We start from the raw sequence: 22,500 nt of genomic DNA on the forward strand, positions 1-22,500 counted from the left end.
ACCGAATGCATTGACTAGATATCAGAACCTCCATTGCACAAATTCAGGAGATGATGTCCCATTTCAATCCAAACTACTTCAATTTCCAGTGAGTCTCTTTCTTGCCACGACCATCAACAAATTGCCATCAGTTACCATTTTACTGCTTGAAGAGTCCTGCTTCACTCATGGTCAGCAGGACTGGTTCTGTGATTCCAATCCATCTGGGATCACCATTCCTGTTCTGTAATGCCAAACTACTTGAGATCACAACCCTTACTTCTGTAAGACCAGCCAACCTAAAATCACCACACCCCAGTTCTGTGATACAAACCCACCTGAGATCATTGCCATTGTAACCACCAACACTGGTTCTTTGATACCGACCTCCTTCAGATCACCACCCCTGGTTCCATGACACCAACTCACCTGAGATTCCCCACTCCTCAATTCTTTTATCCTTGTTGAAATTACAATTAGGGTCACCTTTACTGTTATTTGTTTGAGGTTGGGAAAATATATAGCATTCACATACTAACAAGTAGTTTCATTGACAACAATGCATTGGTGTTAGTAATTTATGGCACATTGACCATTTTAATTAAGTGTTATTAGAAATAAAAGGAAGCTCTTGCTTGGCCTAGCTAATTATCACACTTAATATCGTCATAACTTATTATTATTATTGTCGTTATTATTAGGGTGGCAAGCTGGCAGAATCATTAACACACCAGGCAAAATGCTTAGCAGCATTTTGTCCGGCTTTATATTCTGAGAATTCTGCCAAGTTTGATTTTACGTTTCATCCTTTCAGGGTCAATAAATTAAGTACCAGTGAAACATTGGGGTCAATGTAATTTTACTAGTCCCCTCCCCCAAAATTTCAGACCTTTAGTAGAAAGGATTATTATTATTATTAAAAATAATCATTATCATTACTCTGTTGGCTTTGCAGATTGACTATGCATTTGCAAAGATTTGTATTTCTCTTGTCTTATTACATCTGTAAAACATATATTCCATGGAATTGAACTTGTTCTTTCTGAATTTACCTCCATAAAAATATTGCAATAACTTTCAATGAGTTCATTTTCCACTCCTGTTTTGTCTGGCATCTTAGAATATTCAAGAAACACTATTGTTCTTTAAAATACCAGCTTTGTTTTTCTTTTTTTTGTTTCCAGAAAGATGCCAAGATGAAAATGAAGAATGCCGTAGGGTATATTGCAGCTGCATCAAATCAACTTAGCAATTGTACCAACTGTGGTAGACATAGAAACAGCATTGAACTTGTCAACAGTATTAGTTTTACTAATTGCAGTAGATGTACTAGTTTTAATAAATCTACTAATGGATGAGAGTGAGCAGCAGTCGATTCCTGACCAAGTGACTGTTATAGGTATGTATTAACTAAATTTCTGTACTTTGATATATTTAATGTTTCTCATTTATATAATTTGGTTTGTATTTGGGTATGCCTATCTGTGTGTGTGTACATACATACACACAAGCACACTCATATATATGCATGCATACATACATACACATACGCGTGCGTGCACATACATGGATGTACATGTGTATGTAATGTTTGTTCAGACGGTGAGAAGTTCTAGGTTAAGTTCTAGAGTTGATGAATCTTTAAATTTTATATAGCAGAAAGAAATATATTTCCTGCTTTATCAACAATATCAGTGTTTTAATGCCTATTTTCTCTTTAGGTATGGGTTGAATAGGTCTGCACTCTATGAAATCATCACATGTATTAATCTTCTGTTGCCTTATCTGTAACTCCAACATCCTGACATGACAATCCCACTCACTCACTCACCCAGCCTTGCCCTGTGTATTTATTTCCCAGTTTTCTATGATGGTCACCTTCCCATTCTGGGTTACATCACTTTTTCACCAAGCACTCTACTGTTATTCATACATCACATGGCCATATCATTCTAAACAGCTCTCTTGCATACACCACATATCCATATCATCACAACTACTTATTCTACATACTTTACACATAGGCGTAGGAGTGGCTGTGAGGTAAGTAGCTTGCTTACCAATCGCATAGTTCTGGGTTCAGTCCCACTGCATGGCACCTTGGGCAAGTGTCCTCTCCTATAGCCTCGGGCCAACCAAAGCCTTGTGAGTGGATTTGGTAGACAGAAATTGAAAGAAGCCCGTCGTATATATGTACAAATATGTGTGTGTGTGTGTGTGTGTGTGTGTGTATGTTTGTGTGTCTGTGTTTGTCCCCCCAACATTGCTTCGCATCTGATGGTGGTGTGTTTATGTTCCTTTAACTTAGCAGTTCAGCAAAAGAGACTGGTAGAATAAGTACTAGGCTTACAAAGAATATGTCCTGGGGTCAATTTGCTCGACTAAAGGTGGTGCTCCAGCATGGCAACAGTTAAATAACTGAAACAAGTAAAAGAGAATAAAAGAGAAAGAGAATTTACAAGAGCGTGCTGAAAAGTTCTTAGCTTTGGGTAAAAGAAAATACATGAGAATCAGTTAATTATGATTTTATTTAACATATTCCCCTCTCAGATTCACACACTTATTCTTTTCTACTCTAGCCACAAGGACCGAAACTTTTGGGGAGTAGGACCAGTCAGTTAGATCGACACCATTGCACAACTGGTACTTAATTTATTGACCCTGAAAGGATGAAAGGCAAAGTCGACCTTGGCAGAATTTGAACTCAGAACGTACCGGCAGAAGAAATACCACTAAGCATTTTGCCTGGCATGATAACAATTCTGCCAGCTTGCCACCTTAGATCCACACACTTATTGCAGTGGTTCTTCAGTTTTTCTAAATCCTGTAAAAGAACTTGGAAGGTTGGGCCTCCAACCAGGTCTTTCACAATACCCTTAAAACAATGCCCTTACACCTCTCACATACTGTTACATAACATGTCTATATCATCACAACCATATCTCCTACATATTTCACATGTACACACATACACAGTTACATTTGTACATATATATTCTTTCATTTGTTTCAGTCATTTGACTGCGGCCATGCTGGAGCACCGCCTTTAGTTAAACAAATTGAACCCAGGACTTGTTCTTTGTAAGCCTAGTACTTATTCTTTCGGTCTCTTATGCTAAACCACTAAGTTACAGGGACGTAAACATACCAACATCAGTTGGTGGGGAGACAAACACAGACACACAAACATATGCATACATGCACACATATATATATATACACACAACGGGCTTCTTTCAGTTTCCATCTACCGAATCAACTCACAAGGCTTTGGTCGGCCTGAGGCTATAGTAGAAGACACTTGCCCAAGGTGCCATGCATTGAGACTGAACCCTGAACCATATGGTTGGTAAGCAAGCTACTTACCACACAGCCATTTCTGTGTCTATGTATATGCATATATATGTACACACAATTCCTGCATGTATGTACATACATGCATAGGTATGTGGCATTGAATGTTTGATTGTAATCTTAGAGGCACTGGTATCATCTGTAAAGAGGTATCAGAAATATAGAAGTATGTGGAAAAATTAAATAAAATGGTTTAGTTGAGAATCCGCAATAATTTTCTGCAAGTTTACCATTGTTGTGATATATATATATATATATATATATATATATATATATATATATATATTATATATATATATATATATATATTAAATTAGAGATAAAACCACTATTCGACAAATCAAACAATGAAAATATTATATTAACCAAATTTTATTCTTATTTTCCTTCTTCTTCTTATTAAAACTGTCATTATTATTGTTATTATTATATTTCTTTATCATATTATTATTATTATTATTAGATTTAAATTTATAATTAACATTTAAAGAATTATTAAAGTTATCAATTTTAATTTTATTAAAATATTAGGGAATAAATCCAAACTTACAGGGAAAAATCAGATTTAGGATTAAATCCAATTTTATAGTAAAATATATTATATTATATTATATTAAATTAGAGATAAAACCGCTATTAGGCAAATCAAACAATGAAAAACATAAGCCAATACATAAAATTAATTAATTTATATTATTTTAAATATATATCAAAAGTATTAAAAGTTTAATAAAAGATAAAGAGTAAATCACTACGATCGTTTCATGGCTTTACAATTCGTAATAATTCGAGTTATGGTTACAGTCAATCTTCAGGTTAATTGATGTATATGTATGTATATTATATGTATATGTATGTATATTTTTATATATTTATGTATACGTATGTATAGTTATACTACAAATTTTGATAAGTATTTATAGATTTAGTTATGATCACTAAATTTAGCTTATAATTATAAGGGCATGTGAAAGACTTTATAGTATGTTGAGGGGTTACTATATAAATAAATTTTTTTATATATTTATTAATCATATAAGATTTTTAGAATATATTTAATAATTAGTGATTTTTAATCATTTAAATCATTTAATTTATTTTGTATTAAGTATTATTTATCATAGTTATTTTATTAATAAATATTATAGTATAGAGAGATTTTATTCTTTATTTGTGACTTCATTCTATTTACAATGATAAACTGATAATTTTCCCATTCACAATCTCATTAATAAAGCATAGGTTCCTCACGCTTAATGAATTCTTCAACAATTTATTCTTTTTTTTTGCTAATAACGTAATTCCACGAGTATTCTTATAAACGCTGTAAAGACGTTTTCCGATTCAAAATTTTAGTTCATTGTTAAACCTCGCTAAGATAAGTATGTATTTATTTAAGATCTTCAAATTGTAAAATTTAATATTGTATAAGTCTTTGGAGTAATAATATTTTCCTTATGTAAATATCGTTGTTTATGTAATGATCTAATTATCGTAATTTTCTATATTATTAGATATTAAATTTAAGTTTATTCGTAAGATACTACTCAGCGATAGATTTGTTATTTGATAGCAAGCATACGAGGTGTATATATTGAGTATTGTATGTATGTACATGTATGTATGTGTGTGCATATGTGTATGTTTTTCATATGTGCGTGTATATATATGTATATACATTTATTTATGTGTATGTGTGTGGGTGGGTGTATATAGGTGTAAGTGTATATATTGAGTATTGTATGTATGTACATGTATGTATGTGTGTGCATGTGTGTATGTGTGTATATATATATATATAGACACGTGCGCACACAGACACACAAACAATCACATACGCATTGAAGCAACTATAAAGTTTTGTTGAACATTTTCATGACTACCATTCTCAGTTAGTGTGTATTTTAGTTCAACACCCCCCCAACCCTCATGGTCAACTAAATCTGCCGCAAAAGGTTTATTAAAAACTTTGTCAGAGACAGCACAGCTCTGGTAGCTGGTTTTATGTTACTAAATGTTTATTTTGTAATCTCTCATTAATGTCTGTATCCCTGTTAATTCTTCTTTTTTCTTAATTATAATGATTTGATTGCACAAAACTTTTCATCTTTCATGCCACTAGTGTAATCTCTCTTGCTTTTGGTTTTATTTTAAAATTAAAAAAATGTTCACCAACTTACATATTCATTTTTTCCTAATTATGTTCTTGTTTTTGCATTTTAGGCTTCAAATAAGGCCCTGTTCTATTACCAAATTAAACATTTCAGAATTTTTGTTTTTAAATATAGCAATCTTAAGATGATGATATTGAAAAGATATTGCCTAATTCCGTTACTATTCTTTGAACATTTTGTCTTTAGACTTAATTCCTATCAGCTGAGTTTCTCTGATATAATCTGAAAGGTTTGCAATTTTGTAATACATTCCAACATTGCTTCAAGGTCAACATTTTTCTAGAGTTCCTTATCATATGGTATTCACTTGAAAAGTCAATTCCAAATTGTGTGTTGCTTCCTTTTCCTTTCCTACTTCCGAGGAAATTAAATAAAGATTATAAATTTGTGGTTCAAAATATAAAATTTTATTTGAAGCTGAAGTATTTCAAGTGAATTTTAAAATTAGTGAAATATTTCAGTGTAAAGTCACAATTGTTTAATGAATAAGGAAATGGATTACTTGGTCATAGCACACGAGCTCAAATCACTGTCTGAGCAGAACAGGTTATTCTGTATTTCATTGGTCAGAAATGGGTCAGAGGTCACCAAGAAATGTTACCTGGAATAGACCAACCATTGATTTGGCATGAATTCTTTCTTAAAATACAGTGACCATCCCAATGGCATTTGGTCACTAATTATACACACTGAATGCTTGATCTCCCTTCTCTTGATCAAGAAAAGGGACAAGTCATTAAGCACTCTGCCACATTGTGGTTTCTTTATACCTAGAAATAACTATTAAATTATATTCAAACCATACTATGCCATCTTAATGATGAAAATAACATATTGGGTAAAATAGTTCTTGATACATTGTTAGAAAATGAGTTGGGATAGTTAGAGTGTTTTTGATCACGGGTCAGTGGGATCGGAACTGATCTGGGGCTAAACAACAACACCCACGTAAATGGTTGTTATTCATCATACAAACATAATTCATATGTAATATGTCATGAAATCGTCAAAATTTCCCTATTAAGCTCCAAGGGCCACAGTATCTGTGTATGAAGGACCAGAGGGTCCTAAGGATCAGTAGGCTATAATTTTTGAAAGGCTATAGTTTTTGAAGAGCTTGTAGACTTCCAAAAGACAGTTTTATTTGAAGTGCCATTGTATGCAAAGAGCCAGACAGGTTTCTTGGACCAGTGGTATGCTAAAGGTTATAGAGTGTGAAGGATCTTGAAATGTAAAGGATCATGGAATGTGAAATGTCAGAAAATTGCAAGGGTCAGTGGTGCTTGAAGGACTATGGTAGGAAGGATGCAGATTGAGGGAGGGTATATTGGATTTAATCAACCCCAATATTTATCTGGTATATATCTTATCAATGCTAGATGATTTAGTACCATGTCAGAATTTGAACTGGTGATGCAATGCACTTAGTCCCTAGTTCCACTCTTCATGCTATCTGATACCAACAAATTAATAATGGTAACAGATATGATAACTGTGTGTGTCATTACTTTAGGCCCTGATGTAACATTTGGATAGCCATTAGTTAAGTCCTTACTGCATTACTACAGCAGCAGCCATTAGTTCATTTGTTACTACATGACAATGAAAGTCGTTACTTCAGACCTTACTTTAGCATTTTGATAGTCATCATTTGAGATCTTACTATGATATTATAGCAGCCATAATTTGAGATATTACTATAATGCTCTTACAGTCATCATTTGAGATAGTACTATGATACTATGACAGTCATTAGTTGAGAGATTACTGTGGTGCTATGATAGTCATTAGTTAAGAGATTACTGTGACTATTATAGAGTTGTTTCTTTGAACAAAGCACTTAATTCTGCTGATGGTATTTCTGTAAATGAGCAAGAATCAGGTTTCTCTTCTATTTCACAGTTGACTAGTAGTTCACAGTTCACATTAGGAAGGGACAACATCCAACTGTAAAATACACTTGTAACAAATAAACCATCTCATCCATGCTGACATTGATAAATGGATGTCAAGCCAAAAACGATATTCCTGTATTACATAATGAAATGATATGTGTGTGTATGTGTGTCTGTAAAATGCAAATATTATGACATAATTTGTTCTTCACCTGTTTTTCCAGTTCACAATGCAAAAGGATTACAAGGAAAGAAACCAGGTATGATTAATCCAAGCTACTTTTATTATAATGTTTCTGTTCTGTCTTTTTCTGTTAAAATTTATTGAGAAATGGTGAAATGCTTAAAGGAGCTTCTATTCATAAATGAACAGTCTGTGATCCATATTTTAATCAAATGTTGGGCTAGGAACCACCAGTTAAATATATATTAGCATTTTGTTATTGTAATGAGTTTTGTTTCTCAAAACATCCAGTTTTATGAGACTATGCAAGATGTGATTATGTCACATGTATAAAGTGTGATAATAACACGTAAAATGTAGTAATATCACATATTCACAAATGTAAGATATGGTAATGTCTTTTATGTAAGCTAAGGGAATGTCACATGTGTAAGATGAAATTATTAACTGAATCATTAATGACTGAAACAAGTAAAAGGGAAAAGGTAAAAGATGTTATCAGAAATATTTTATTTTCCTCACAAACATGGCTAAAAATGATTTAGGAAGAAATAAGGGCAAGGAGTTAGTGTGCTGGGGATGTAAAGAAATGGGTGAAATAAAGAAAACTGGCACTGTTTCCTAAATCCCTGCAACTGCTTGGCTAATTTATGCTTGGACAAATGAATGTCCTTAAAATGTTTATTATTGATGCTGTACAACGTGTGTTGGGTCCCTTTTCCCTTTATTTGTACATCTATCATCATTATCGTCATTGTTGTCATCAATTTTATGTCTTCTTTTCATGCTTGTATTGGTTGGACAAGTCCCCTTCAGCACAGCATTCTTATATCATCTTCTGTACATACATATATATAAATTACAACTGCTCAATGAAGTAATATCTAAAATATAATTTTAAAAACATTATTTTCTTTGAAGGACGCCATAAATATTCAGTGATATTTGGATTTGGAAACAAGAAATATCGGACATCAGTTGTGAAAGATCCTAAGGGTAATCCTGTTTGGAATGAAGAATCAGTTCTGTAAGTTGACCAGTCTAGCTTTACAATTCCTCTTTTTGGTTTTTAGGACAATTGACATATTCTGACAAGAATGGCTTAAGAATGGTGAAAGAGAGATCTGAATATGTTTGGAATGCATCATAGATAAATCTGAAGATGTAGTCTTAATTGATGTGATGGTGCTGAAACACAGTCGACTACAATATTTAGCAATTGACACCTGGGTCAGCAGTTCAAATCTTACTGCTGTCTTTTATTGTCTTCCTGAGCAATGCACCTGCTCTCAGCAAAAAAAAAAAAAAAAGGAAAAAGATAACTAAAGTTTGAGAAAACTAAACATGATGTGAATCTGAAAAACATTTAAAATAAGTTGATTTGCTGAGAATATGAGACAAGTATTGTAGTTTCAGGTTTTTTTTTTTAGAGAAATGTGTTGAAGACCTCCCAATTGTTAATTTCTTCAAAGATGCTCCTGCCTAATACATTAGAACTCACCTCACAGCCTATGAATGCTGGTCATTTTACAAATTTTGTAATCTTGCTCCATTTGAAACTTTGAACAAAAAGTTTTAATGAACAAAGTTGATGCTTGCTTCAGGGTTGCACTGTGAAAACAATTGTTTCAGCATTGCCAACTCATACCAGCCTGGAAAAAAATGTGTGATATGGTAGAACTGAGGAGATATGACATGCTCTCACACAATGTAATTACTTTCAACTGTTGGCTTTGAAGGCAGCACTTGTTTTAATCTACATTAACTTTAAGTTTTGATCAACCTTTCTTAATGCCTTGCTTGTTTTTAGATTTTAATCCTTTTGTTACAAAACTGTTCTTAACTGCTTGAAATGACCTATTCCTATTTTAATGAGAATTTCAATGTAAATTTTGTTACTACATTTGTGAAAACACATGATTTCATTATATAAACATTTGAGTTACACTGTCCGAAATTATTGGATATGATATTGAGTGCTGTGAAATTTTGGATATTATTTTTACCATTTTTTTGCGACTTCGATTTTCTGATTGAAAATGGATACCAGTTTCATGTTGTCAAGCAGTGAGTTTGAATTTAAAGTATTTTCAAATGGAGACAGAAAAATCTTGGAAAAAATATGGCAAACATAAAAATCAGTGTATTTTTATGAATTGGATCTTTCTTTTTCTGAAAGTGAAATGATTCTGACAACAGTTCTAATAGTGATAAAAAATAAATGTGGTCTTGAATATGGCAAGAATTTAAAAACTATTATTCTGAGCTATTTTTAGGAAGATAGTAGACCTAGCTGCAGTCTTTCTAAGGAAACAAAGCCATTAGATTATTAATTTTTTTTTTTCCTTTGAAGGGATTATTGCAGAATGAGTCATTACACAGAATGTAAACTGAGATTTCTCACATGGAAGAAAGTTTTCAGGAATATTGTGTGTGTGTGTGTATATATATATATATATATATATATATACACACATACATATATAAATTTTATTTCTAAACATTTTAAAATTACCTTGTTTTTATTTACCTGTAAGATGCAGGACAAAGTTTCATTAATTTGGATTGTGAATCATTATTATGTGTTTCTGTGTATTTATATACATGTAAGTTTATTTAATTTAGTTGATGGCATGTATTTCATTTCCTGGTTTACTTCAAAAGCAAATTCCAGTATTTCGTTCATGTTTTACCTTTATGGTACACCTATCTAAGTGCATTAAATTCAGCTGATAGATAATCCAGTAATTTGAGCAATTCTTCTCTATTAAATTTTTGCTGTATACTCAATTGTCTACACTGATGTTTAAATAAAATTTTTTAAATATTATATTTTTTTGAATTTATCTGTATTTGCTTTGAGACAAAATTAGATTTGCGTTGAGACAAAAATTATGAAACAGATTTGGTTAAGAACCTTTTGTTAAATCATGTTTCCAAATCACATTAATGTGTATCAACACATTAATGTGATTTGGGAAGAGTTGTTTCATGAAACCAGTGTAAATTCATGATTATTTAAAAATTTAATTGAAACACATTAAGGGGTGTATTTTGCTTAGGAATATAGAAACGAAAGGATTAATGCCTATAGAAGGAAATTTTGTCCACCAATTGCTTGGATAGTTTCAGCCCATCATATTACATAAGCAAGACTTATACTCTATAAAACCAAAACTAAATAATGGCGTCCCAGGTCATATGTAACCACATATTTTTAGAGCTAAACTTCGACATTGCTATATTTTTTTAAGCACAAAGAAGATACTGAAACAAGTTCTCTGTATAAGTGACTTTAGTTCTCATTTAGTTTTAACTGATGTGATTGGTTGATTGGTTGAACTCATGTGATTAGTTAAACTGATTTGATTGATTGACTGGTTGGATTGATGTGGTTGGTTGATTGGTTGAAGCATTGTAACTGGTTAACTCAGTTTCCAAATTTCTCTTTCAGTTCCATCAATAATTCCTCGGATGCTTTATTCTTCAATGTCACAGAAAAGGATGATATTTTGGGTCAAATATTGGTTCCTATAGCCTCTCTTCGTGGGGCCAAGGGAAGAGTTATTTGTACAGCCTTGCAGCCTCACAAGAAGAATTCCAAACCAAAAGGAAGTTTAATATACCAGTGTTATGTTTCTAAATATCGAGAATCTGGAGAAGTTGATGATAAATCTAAGTCAAGAAGAAATAGTTGGCTTACAACTAATCCCTTTTTGACTTTTAAACGATCACCTGGTTTTTCTGGTAATTTCTTTAAGAAAGAACACAAGTCAACTAGTCCCCTTTCAAATCTAAATAAAAGAATCTCTCGATCTTTTCATGATATTTTTAGTTTATCAAAGACTGACATCTCAGATGATGAAGAATCAGAGGGTGCACCATCAAAATTAAAAACTCGAAGTACTTTTAATTTAAGTTGTGCTGGGGTTGAACCAGAAATATCCTACATAACTCCAAATACTGGTTCAGCTGCTGGTGGCACACGTATTACTATTGTAGGTGAAAACCTTGGTTTAAAGAAATCTGATATTGTTACCTTGCGTATTTGCGATGTTGATGTTCTTTCTACATTAGAATATGAATCTTCAGGTCAGATATACTGTGAAACATTGCCAGGTCCTACTGGCCATGGTGATGTTATCATTGAGACTTCATTAGGTGGTAAAACTGTTTTGACTGGAGGCTTCACTTTAGTTGCTGCTCGGAATAAAAATCCTGCACCGAAACCTCCAGAATCCAGACCATCTTCAAATTTAAACAAATCTCTCTCTCATAGTACTTTAGCCTTAGTCACACCACCAACTCAAATAACAATTTCTGCACCAAATTCTCCTAAAACACAACATGGTCAGAATGATTCTCTTAACCCTTTTGAAAACCCATCAATGCCAAATTCCCCCACAGCATCAATTGAATCTCACAAATCATCTGATACTCAACTGCAAACTCTAGGCTTTAATAAAAAATTAATCCCACCTGATCCTGCTTCTGTTAATAAATTTTCTTCACTTGATCGGAGAAAGTTTCCTGCTCAAAATAACCCAAGGAAAAATTCCAAAGATCTTGGAGAAAATCATGGCAAAGTAAGTAGAACAATCTTATATTTACCATTGTATATCTGTCCCATAGACAACAATCTTTTACTAATGTGGTATTAGTCTCAGTATTTTCTCTCCTTTCTCTTAATCAATCAACTCACTATCATTCATTGTGTAATCTACAATTATGGATTAACTTCAGCTAACACTGATCTTGCCTGCCAGTGATCTCAAACTTTTGATGTTACCTTACCTCTGCTTCCAGCAACCATGAATGTACTAACTTGTCTTTATTTACAAATTGAATTGAATATAAATTTTATAGGACCATTGGTCCATGGAGCAGCTACTTAACTCCACTCACTATAACAGTAAGTAGACTCCACTGACTATAACAGAAATGAATACCAATCTATGGAAATGATACCAATCTTTTGAGAGTAACTTTGAGTAACTTCCCAGAACTTCTATCTTCAATATCTGACATCTATTCAAACAGTAGCATATCACATGCTGGGAATTTGAGCATTTGACTTAAAATGATCAAGTAGGAGTTGTGAATCATTCCTTCTGAGATGCTTTCGTCAATTCTTCACAACTATTGTTATGTAATTGCTTTAAGTAATTGTCCCCTTTTCACACAAACCTCTAGCCTGTCATTGTATAGAAGCGGTACCAGTCTCCTCTTCACATTGTTACAGCTATAGTGGACCCATTAATAACATATTTGTCATTGTATACCTGCTGGAATGTATGTAACATTTTTAAGATAAAATAACTTTGTATATTCTACAGTGTGCTAAAGAAAACAGTTCAGTATTTGAAAGTATTGTCAAGAACTTATATGACATAGTTATATCCTGTTATAACATTAGTCTATATTTATACAACATAGTTATATATTTATGTGACATAGTTATGTATCTCTATGACATAGTCAATTACAAAGCAGTGTTGATTATAACAAAGCTGTGTACATTTATATTGAATACAGTCATGTGCACTCAAATGTGGAAAGATATTTGCTGCAGTAATTGATTTAGAAGAGAAGTTCTTTTAGACATTGTGTGAAAACACACTGAGCTAGGTTGTGAAGGTTTTTATCCAACAAAAGGATATGTGTTTCTGTGTTATTATACTTCATCAGCTACAGACACTGAATCTGTCATTCATAACCTACTAATAACTGTTGTCCTCATATTAGAAGAGAAAAGTAAATTTACTGACATGTACAAATATATACATACATACATACAGAAACACCCACACACCCACACACATCTTCATATATTTATTACTATTTTGCAGAAGCAGCAAAGTGACTCAGGCTGAGAGTTTCATGAATTGTGCTAACATACAAAACTCTTGGCCCTTGAGGCATTCTGTTGCTACTGCTAAATAATAATAGATATATACATATACTCATATTTTGAGTTCTATATTCCTGTTTGAATCAGCATACCTATATAAATAAATATATATATATATATATATATATTTATTTATATATCTTTTATCTTTTATCGGTTTCTACCCGGGGCTGAAGTCATGCTGGTGCACCACCTGTACTTGCTGTTGTTTCCAATTTTCTTTTTGGTGAAGTAGTGAATTGGACAGAGCTGCCCTTCTTCCTTCTTTGCATCTCCCGCTGCGATGTGGATTCATCTGGTATCTCAGAAAGAAACCTGTACAAACATTCTTTGGAAACTTGCACATCAACTCCATGTAGATCTCTAAGGTTGCCTGGAAGGATGTTGAACAATTGCGAGCCTTTGTAACCAAGACTATTGCATTACTGTGTCCTTATTTTAGATGGGTAAGATGAGATCTTTGGTATGATGCAGTGCCATCGAGTTTGAAGATTGGTATAGCTGTCAATTCCATAATTGGGAGCTAACCCTCCAAGATCTTCCAAATATATATCATTGCATATCTCTCTCGTTTTCTCTCCAGGGAATAGAGACTCAGCTCTTTTAGCCTCTCCCAGTAGACCATCTTTTGCATGGAGTCAATCATCTTTGTGTATTGGCACTTGATTGCTTCGAGTTCCACAGTTTGTTTCACATTTTCTGGGAACCATAGTTGGGAGCAGTAGTCCGAGCGACTGAGAACAAAAGTCTTCCATAGGGGTTGCAGGGCATCCCTTTTCCTGGTTCTGAATGTCCTCAGAATCCAGCCAGCCACTTGCCTGCACAATGTTGCCATCTTGACAATATGCACATGGAATGTTGCATCATATATATTTATATGTATATAGTTATATATATTTATATGTATATAGTTTTATATATATATATATATATATATATATATATACACACACACACACACCTATCTAGTTATATATAACTTTGATAACTGATAGTTTTCAGCCAGTATATGCCCAGGCCATGTCTAACTTAATAGCACCACTTGTTGAAGTCTTTTAGTAATATATGGGGCACCATGGCCCACCCTAGCAAAGTGTTATTATTGTTGGAGACATATCTGTGTGTAGGAATGTAAGATTCTGAGTAACAGTTTTTGTGATATTTTTGCTGCTTTTAATAAAGTATATATATATATGTATATATATATATATATATATATATTATATATATATATACAGAAGATGCCAGCATTGCAACATGCATAGGCAATAAATGACTCAAATTGCATCTTGTGTTTATCATGCAAAAACAGAAACTGTAAGGTGCATTTACAAAAAGTGTATCTCCAACAAACTCTTATATATATATAATATCATGTTACATTAAGAAGTAGCATACAGTACTAGAATTTTTGACTTGGGTGAGATGTAACAAACTGCTCCAAACCATTGTTAGAGTATCTGTTTAAGCGAAGTCAAAGTTGGCTAGTCTGTACTGGCATCGGATCGTATTAGTTGTAATAATGAAGTCAACTAAATAGTGATATTTTGAAATGTCAGGTTTGAGTAATGTTCAATAGGAGACATATCCCTTATGTAAACGTTCCTCATGAAAGCATTCCAAAAATATTTTGAAATGTTGTGTGGAAGTTTGTGTAACGTAATGGATGCACTTCGTATTATATGTTATGCAAACCTGAAATGTATGTATTAAATGATTTCTAAATATTTGGTTTAACTTCATTATTACAACTATATATATATACATTCGTATATATATGCATTCGTGTATATATACATTCGTATATATATACATTCGTATATATATGCATTCGTATATATATATACTACACACTGATTGGTCAGAATACAGTTTGCAAAACCTAGCATCTGGAGCCTACACAGCTGTATTTAAAGCATAGATTCAATCATCTCGCTAAAGTCAAAAATTGTGAAGCATGACTGTCACCACTACTACATGAACCTGAAGATTGCAGAATTTAATGCATGAAAGTACTAGTTCAATCAGAATGAACATTTAACATTCTATTATTTTATTTTGTTTTATTATATTATATTATATTATCTTATATCATTATAAGATTGTAAATAAAACGTGAAAATCAAACAAGGTTGGAATTCCTTTTCTTAATATATATATATATATATATATATATATATATGTACATACACACACATTCATGTGTATGTGTGTGTGTGTGTGTAATGCAATTGAAAGAGCAATGTAAAATTGTTATAGGGAGTGGAGTTATCAGCATTTAAAAAAAATAGAAGACAGCAGAGTTTTACATACTGTATATTTGAGTTACTGGCTGCCATTGATGGGAAATGCAAAGCAATGTTAGTCTGCATACATAGACAAAAGGTAGTAAGTGGGAAAGAAGATAGATTAGAAATGTGGAAGACTTGGGAAATAAAGATAGGATGGAAGAGATGTGGTGAGGGTGAGCTGCATCATAGTTTTGCACATTACCAATGAATATACTTTCCAATATAAATGTGATACGGGTTTTGGGCAGTCACAGTAAGTAAGTATTAAATAATTGTTACAGATTCATATTGTTCTCACCATCAGCAACTGTCACATCTAGTTTTGGTTTCTAAGAAACAACACATAAGGAGTGACTTCCAGAAAAATTGATAGACTGTGGGATGGAGGAAATGCATGAAGTCTGAGCAGGAATTGATCTTGGAAAGTAATTGATTGAATGGAAAATAAGGAGTTAGATGGAACTTCACCTTTTGTTACCAATGAATAATGGTGAGGTTAGGAAAAATATCTTTATCTATGTGATAAACTATAAAGCACACAAGAGAAAAACTGCACAGGTTTATAACTTTAAAAACAGAAATGGGAATGGTTAAGGTAGTGTAAAGCTTATTTCTATATATTTGCATTGGCAGCATTCAATTTTGGCTTTATAATTAGATATGATGGCTTTGCCAAAAGTTTTGTGTTTATATGCACAATGGATAGCAGAGGAATACAAAATCAGTTTCTTGCATAAAAAAGGTATTTCTCTCTCTCTCTCCTCTCTCTCTCTCTCTCTCTCTCTCTATATATATATATATATATATATATATATATATATATATATTTATTTATATATATATATATATATATATATATTTATTTATATATATATATTTATATATTCATATATATATCAATGTATGTAGGCATACATATTAATGCATTAATATATATATATATATATATATATATGCTTATATTATCCATTCATATATATACAGGTATTCATGTGCACACATAACACACAGAGAGGTTTATATTAATATTTAAATATATACACACATGTATGTATGAGTGTATATCTGTGTACATACATATATGTGAACTTACATATGTGTTACTTTATTCCATATAGTCTCTTATGACCAAAATTCAATGATTTGGTGTTAAACATTTTGTAAAACCTTATGAAAATATTTACTCACTTCTCTCCTACATTTACACTGTGATAAAATATATATATTTTCTGGCATTTATATGAAATGACAACAAATTTTATACCAATCGCTTGCCATGACACTTCCAGATATTTTACTACCTGACATATATTTCTATATTCCTGCTTTATTTAATTGTCCATATATTCTTTGATTCTTTTACTGGCTTGTGTCATCTGAGTGTGACCATGCTGTAAGCAGTGTCTCAAAGGGTTTTGATTATGATGCAGTCCCAAGTATTTACAGGTGCAGAGTGAATGTAGATGGGTAATTAGAATGGAGTTGACAAAAGAAAGTACCATACACAAGCAATTAATCACTACAAATAATATCACCCTGAAAGCAAAATTATATATATATATACTTTTATGTCTGTCTGTCTGTTTATATTTTTTTTATCTAATACAATTCTCCTAGAAGAAAAGTGATGGCTTCTAACAAAGAAACAAAGTTTTATTGCTACAATTTAAATGTTACATGTTCAAATTTAGCAAAGTCTTGCATACCTTTACTGTTCCACTCAGATCTTCTGTTTGTAAAGTGCGTGCTAGCTAATCGCTTTCTTTCCCTGATAATCATAACTCTTCCAGATTGTCACTTAGACATTTATTATCATCAATGATTATTAGTATAAATGTTAATGATAATGGTAGAGCAGCTGCAGGTTTTGAAGTAGTTGTGCATATTCTCCTTCTCACAGATTTTAGCAGAGACGTTCACATCAGCAGGACAGCTGACCTCAATGACTATACACGATTTTCCTTTTCTGTCATAAATAACATTAGGCTGAACTTTTCATTGGAGTGCTCTATTGATATTTCCCTGCGTTAATGTGTATATATATATTCAATAACAGGGGCATTGTCTATATTGATTACAGGACAGTTTTTCCTTCAGGTAATATCATATGTTGTTTTTAATGCCTACATTGTGTCACAATGGAGGGCAGCTAATCATATGTGTGATATCTTTCACATAAATGTGACACATTTGACATTTTTGACCATTTTTGGGGAAACAGATTACTAAAGCATGATCATTGAAATGTAATCAGGTTAATGTTACTGTTCCCTTGAAATTTATAGTAAACATACCTACCTATGTATCATCTTTTTGTGGCATGCAGGTGTTGTGTTCTTGCCAATCTGTTTTGGAGTCACATGAAAGATCATTGAAAAGTAAGTCCTCTTTGTCTCAAGACTATGGAAACGTGTCTGTTGCTGTCACCAGTTTGTTTTAAAACCACACCCACCTGCTCTCATTTTACTTTTCCTGTATTCTAAAGCTTTGATCATCTTTTCTTGTTAGAGTTATTACCCTTGCATTGAAAGGCAGTTACTTTCAATGTAATTTTATCTTATAAATTAAAAGTCTATAACTAAATACCACAAGGCATTTTATCCACTGCAATAATGATTCTGCATGCCCCTTGGACATAGCTAGAATGTGGGGAGTGAAGACCAAATGAATTCTGTAATAAATTGTTCCTTGGGAATGATTAAAAAAAATACAAGCAAATATATAACCAAGCCTAAAACCTTACATTAGAAACACACAACATAACAAGAAATAATACCACAAGGTACTGTACACGTGTATATCATACAGAATATCACAGGACTTGGACAGGTACCCACAGTGTACAGGAGGTAATGCCACATACATCATGCACTGTACTACAGGTCTTAGACATTCACACATGGCATATAGGGAATAGCACTATTAAACACCATATATATATGTCTTACATCATGTATAGTTGGTCTTATATACACACAATGTATAGGAGATAGCACTACAAGACATCACAGCACACATATTACACAATATTTTCAATGCTATAAAAAAATTTTTTAAATCAAAGCAACACACTGCACATAGCCAAGATAGGTGCACAAAGATGCACATGATAATGCAGCGAAAGCAAAAATCAGACAACTGAATAATGATAATGGTGGTGGTGGTGTTGATGATGATGGATAAAATTAATGTGACAGATATATTTTGAAATATAATATAAGCACTAATGATTTTAAAACACATCAAATGGTTTATTGCTATATAAAATGGCTGAGATAATAATACCAAAGTGTTTATATTGGATGGATATGATGGTGGTAACGACTAATGGTAGGGGGTATATTATCTTAGCTTCTTTCTCTTTTTCTTTCTTTCTTTCTTTCTTTCCATTTATGTATTATTGTTCTGTTTGGTGAGTTGAAGGATTACTTTGGAATCGATTTTATCATTATATAAACACACACTCTCTCTCTCTCACACACACACATACACACACACACAGCTTTGTTTTCAACTTCTGTCCATAAAACTCACTCACATGGTTTTGGTCAGCCCTAGTCAATAGTAGAAGACATTTGTTGGTGTTACTGTGCAGAGGGACTGAACCTAGAACAATGTTGTTGGCAACCAGTCTTTTTAACCACACAACTCTGCCTCTGCCTATCATTAAATATATAGGAGCGTATATATTGTTAAATATAGTAGAGTAAGTGCGTGCGTGTTTATATATATATTATTCACATACACAACAAACCCAGCTGCTAACTGTAAGCCATAAAATAACTTTTTTCAGGTTATTGAACTTCAATATGGGAAAAATTTACAACCTTCTATGTCAATAAACCACTATTGTTCCTGAAAGTTGTTTTTTTATATCTTGCTTGAAGCTTACTAACTCCCTACACCTCGATCCTTGGATTTTAACGTTATATATTATATAATATATATATATAATGTACATAGTATAATTTATTTAAGCTGATCCTTGATCCAGTGGTTTGTTGTTGGTTTCTCAGACAGGAATAAACTAAATAGGAGATAAAGATGCACCACTGTGTCACTAGGTAGACTAGAATACGGGATTGGCTAAATTTAATAGCCAGCTTTTGACGAAGACCTGTAGAGGATAATACAGTGGGTGAATTGGAAGAGAGAGGCTATGAAGCACACACCAAAAACTGGTTCATCCTGCCAAAATCCAGCATAAAGCATCATGTTCCACAGCTACAATGTGTGCATCACATATGCAAAAAGATAAAGTTCCAGATTTGGTTTACTTGCACATATGCTATCTCATTCAGGGATTACAGCATAAGGTGGGAGGGTGTTGTCATCTGTAATTACAGAGAGCTAAGAAGAATTAAAAATACATAATAGAGGTTATTTTTAACTCTTTAGAATTCAGATTAGCCTATGAAATGTAATACTTATTTATTCACATTGTTTTGAATTAATCATGCATTATCTTATAGCTTTGAGATTTTGATGATATGATTGTTTATTTTTAGAATGACATTGAAGTGTAAGTGTGAGAGGCTGGATCTGGTCAGTTTGAGCATAATACAGGTAGCATAATACATATTTGGTCAGATATTGTTGGTTTAGATACTAATGGGTTAACCCTCCAGCATTCCAATTACTCTTTCAAATGTAATGCTTATTTATTCACATTGTTTAGAATTAATGAGCATTATCTTGTAGCTTTGAGATTTCGATGATGTGATTGTATTTTTCAAATGATATTGTTGGGTAGGTGTGGGAAGTTGGATTTGGCTGGTTTGAACACAAAATAGGTACAATATTTGGACTGGATATGATCAGTTTAAATGATAATGGGTTAAATAGTGCCTCGGTGTCTCACTAGTCTCTATACTGTAAAGGCTAGCCAACCTTTGTGACATGTGAAAGAGATGAAAGACAACTAGAGATTATAAGGTATGTGCTTGTCTTTTTGAGGACACTTTGGGTATGGCTGTTTAGATTGTAAGTTATCTAGTTTGGTGCTCTGTTACTGTTTACGCTGTAAGGTTTTAGTGTGGTGCTGTGTTTCTGTATCAGATATTCTTAAACTTTGCAAAAGTGTTGAAATATGAAATTGTTGTATACAGTGCACCACAACTAAGAAAGACAACAAAAAAAAAAAGTAAAATAAAGCCATCAGATGTACTGTTAGTAGATTTCAGGAAGCATGGATGTTTTGAAGGATGTAGTGTCTTGACAGCTAATGACTGTTGGTAGTTTATTCCATGCTTCAACAATTCTGAGTGTGCAAATATGTTTCTGAAAGTCATGGGTACTGTGTTGCTTTTTGATTTTGTAAGCATGTTCATGAGTGTTTCTCATATAGAATTCAAGAAGGTGCCCAAAGTTGTTGTTGGAAAGATGGTGAATAATCTTATGGGTGTCTATGAAGTCAGTTGTCAGACATCTGAGCTTCAATGTCTTCATGCCCAGGAAAGTAAGATGTCCAGAGTATGGTTGATGCCTGATGGTGGGTATTCAATTTGTTGCAAGTTTCTGAGTTTACAGGAGATTTATATGCTGAGCAAGATAGGGGTTCCAGACCGGTGATACAAATTCTTAGTGTGGATGTACTATTGTCATATACTGTTTTAAATAGACAGCTGGAGAACAGCTGACAAAGGTCTTACTGAGTGATGCAGGGACACCCTCAGCCTTCTTGGCAATCTTGGAAATGTTGTTTATCCAACACAGATCAATGTTTACAATAATACCCAGATCTTAGAGATGTGGTTGATCCAACGCAGATCGCTGTTTACAATAATACCCAATAATATTGATTTCTGAAATTGACACAAACTAATGATGGGGAACAGCAGTATAGTTTAATTCAGCCAAACACTCATTGATACTGATTTTGTCAATTTCCACAGTAAGTAAACTCAAAATATAATGTTTCATAACTAAATACAGCCATGCATTTAGACTGAGACTATTTATTCTGCCACCCATGAATGTTCAGCTCTATTAATTCTACATCCACTAATAACTGATACATAACTCTTTCTAACATGAAAATAACATAGAAAACACTAGTGTTTTGTAGAATAAAGCATTGTCAATTAAACTTCGCCAATATTGAGCTGGTTCTTTATTCTCAGAGTAATAAAAGGAAAAGTGGACTATAATGTGACTTGAACTCACAAAATAAAGTGATGTAATCTAATACCACATAGCATTTTATCTGGTGCTTTGCCATTTCTGCCACTCATCAAGGATTCTGTAAGAAATAAAAACTGAAATATTTCACCAGAAAACCTGATTTTACAAAAGGACCAATTTTTCTGCACACATCAGTAAATAATTTGCTTGCTGATTTCCATAAATGTGAGCTCGTGCTTTTCATCAGTCTGACAGAGTAACTTTGAGTGAGGAGACACACACAATAAGGCTGAAATATCATAGTGTTTCAAAGTCCCTTTGCAGTGGGGAATCTCATGAGTTATGAACATACATTGTCTAAAGTGTTCTCCTTTGACAGAAAACAAGAGTGATCAGATAATCACTTTCAAATCTGCCAAAATGTATTAAGAATGGATAGATATGTTTCTGTTTAGATTCTTGCTGTTCGCTGAACACCCCATGAATTATAATAATTTTGTCATTACCAAAGAAATAATTTTATCATTTAATTCATTAAACATTAATTCTATGATATTTTTTACTGGATTGTTTTCCTAATGGTGACTGT

The 22,500-nt window shown here is 32.8% G+C and overlaps 1 protein-coding gene across 4 annotated transcripts in view; it reads left to right on the top strand.

Annotated features, from left to right (window-relative positions):
* LOC115218122 overlaps positions 1–22,500 on the top strand; it is a 225,562-nt gene that overhangs the window by 166,435 nt on the left and 36,627 nt on the right. For all 4 annotated transcript variants that reach the window (XM_029787918.2, XM_036508057.1, XM_036508056.1 and 1 more), the window contains exons 3-6: positions 1,164–1,378; positions 7,627–7,662; positions 8,508–8,613; positions 11,041–12,172. In XM_029787918.2, the coding sequence (XP_029643778.1) occupies positions 1,330–1,378; positions 7,627–7,662; positions 8,508–8,613; positions 11,041–12,172 (1,323 nt within the window). In that variant the 5' untranslated portion in view covers positions 1,164–1,329. The remainder of the gene's footprint in view (positions 1–1,163; positions 1,379–7,626; positions 7,663–8,507; positions 8,614–11,040; positions 12,173–22,500) is intronic.

This window comes from Octopus sinensis, linkage group LG12 (assembly GCF_006345805.1).
Source record: "Octopus sinensis linkage group LG12, ASM634580v1, whole genome shotgun sequence".
Taxonomy (NCBI): domain Eukaryota; kingdom Metazoa; phylum Mollusca; class Cephalopoda; order Octopoda; family Octopodidae; genus Octopus; species Octopus sinensis.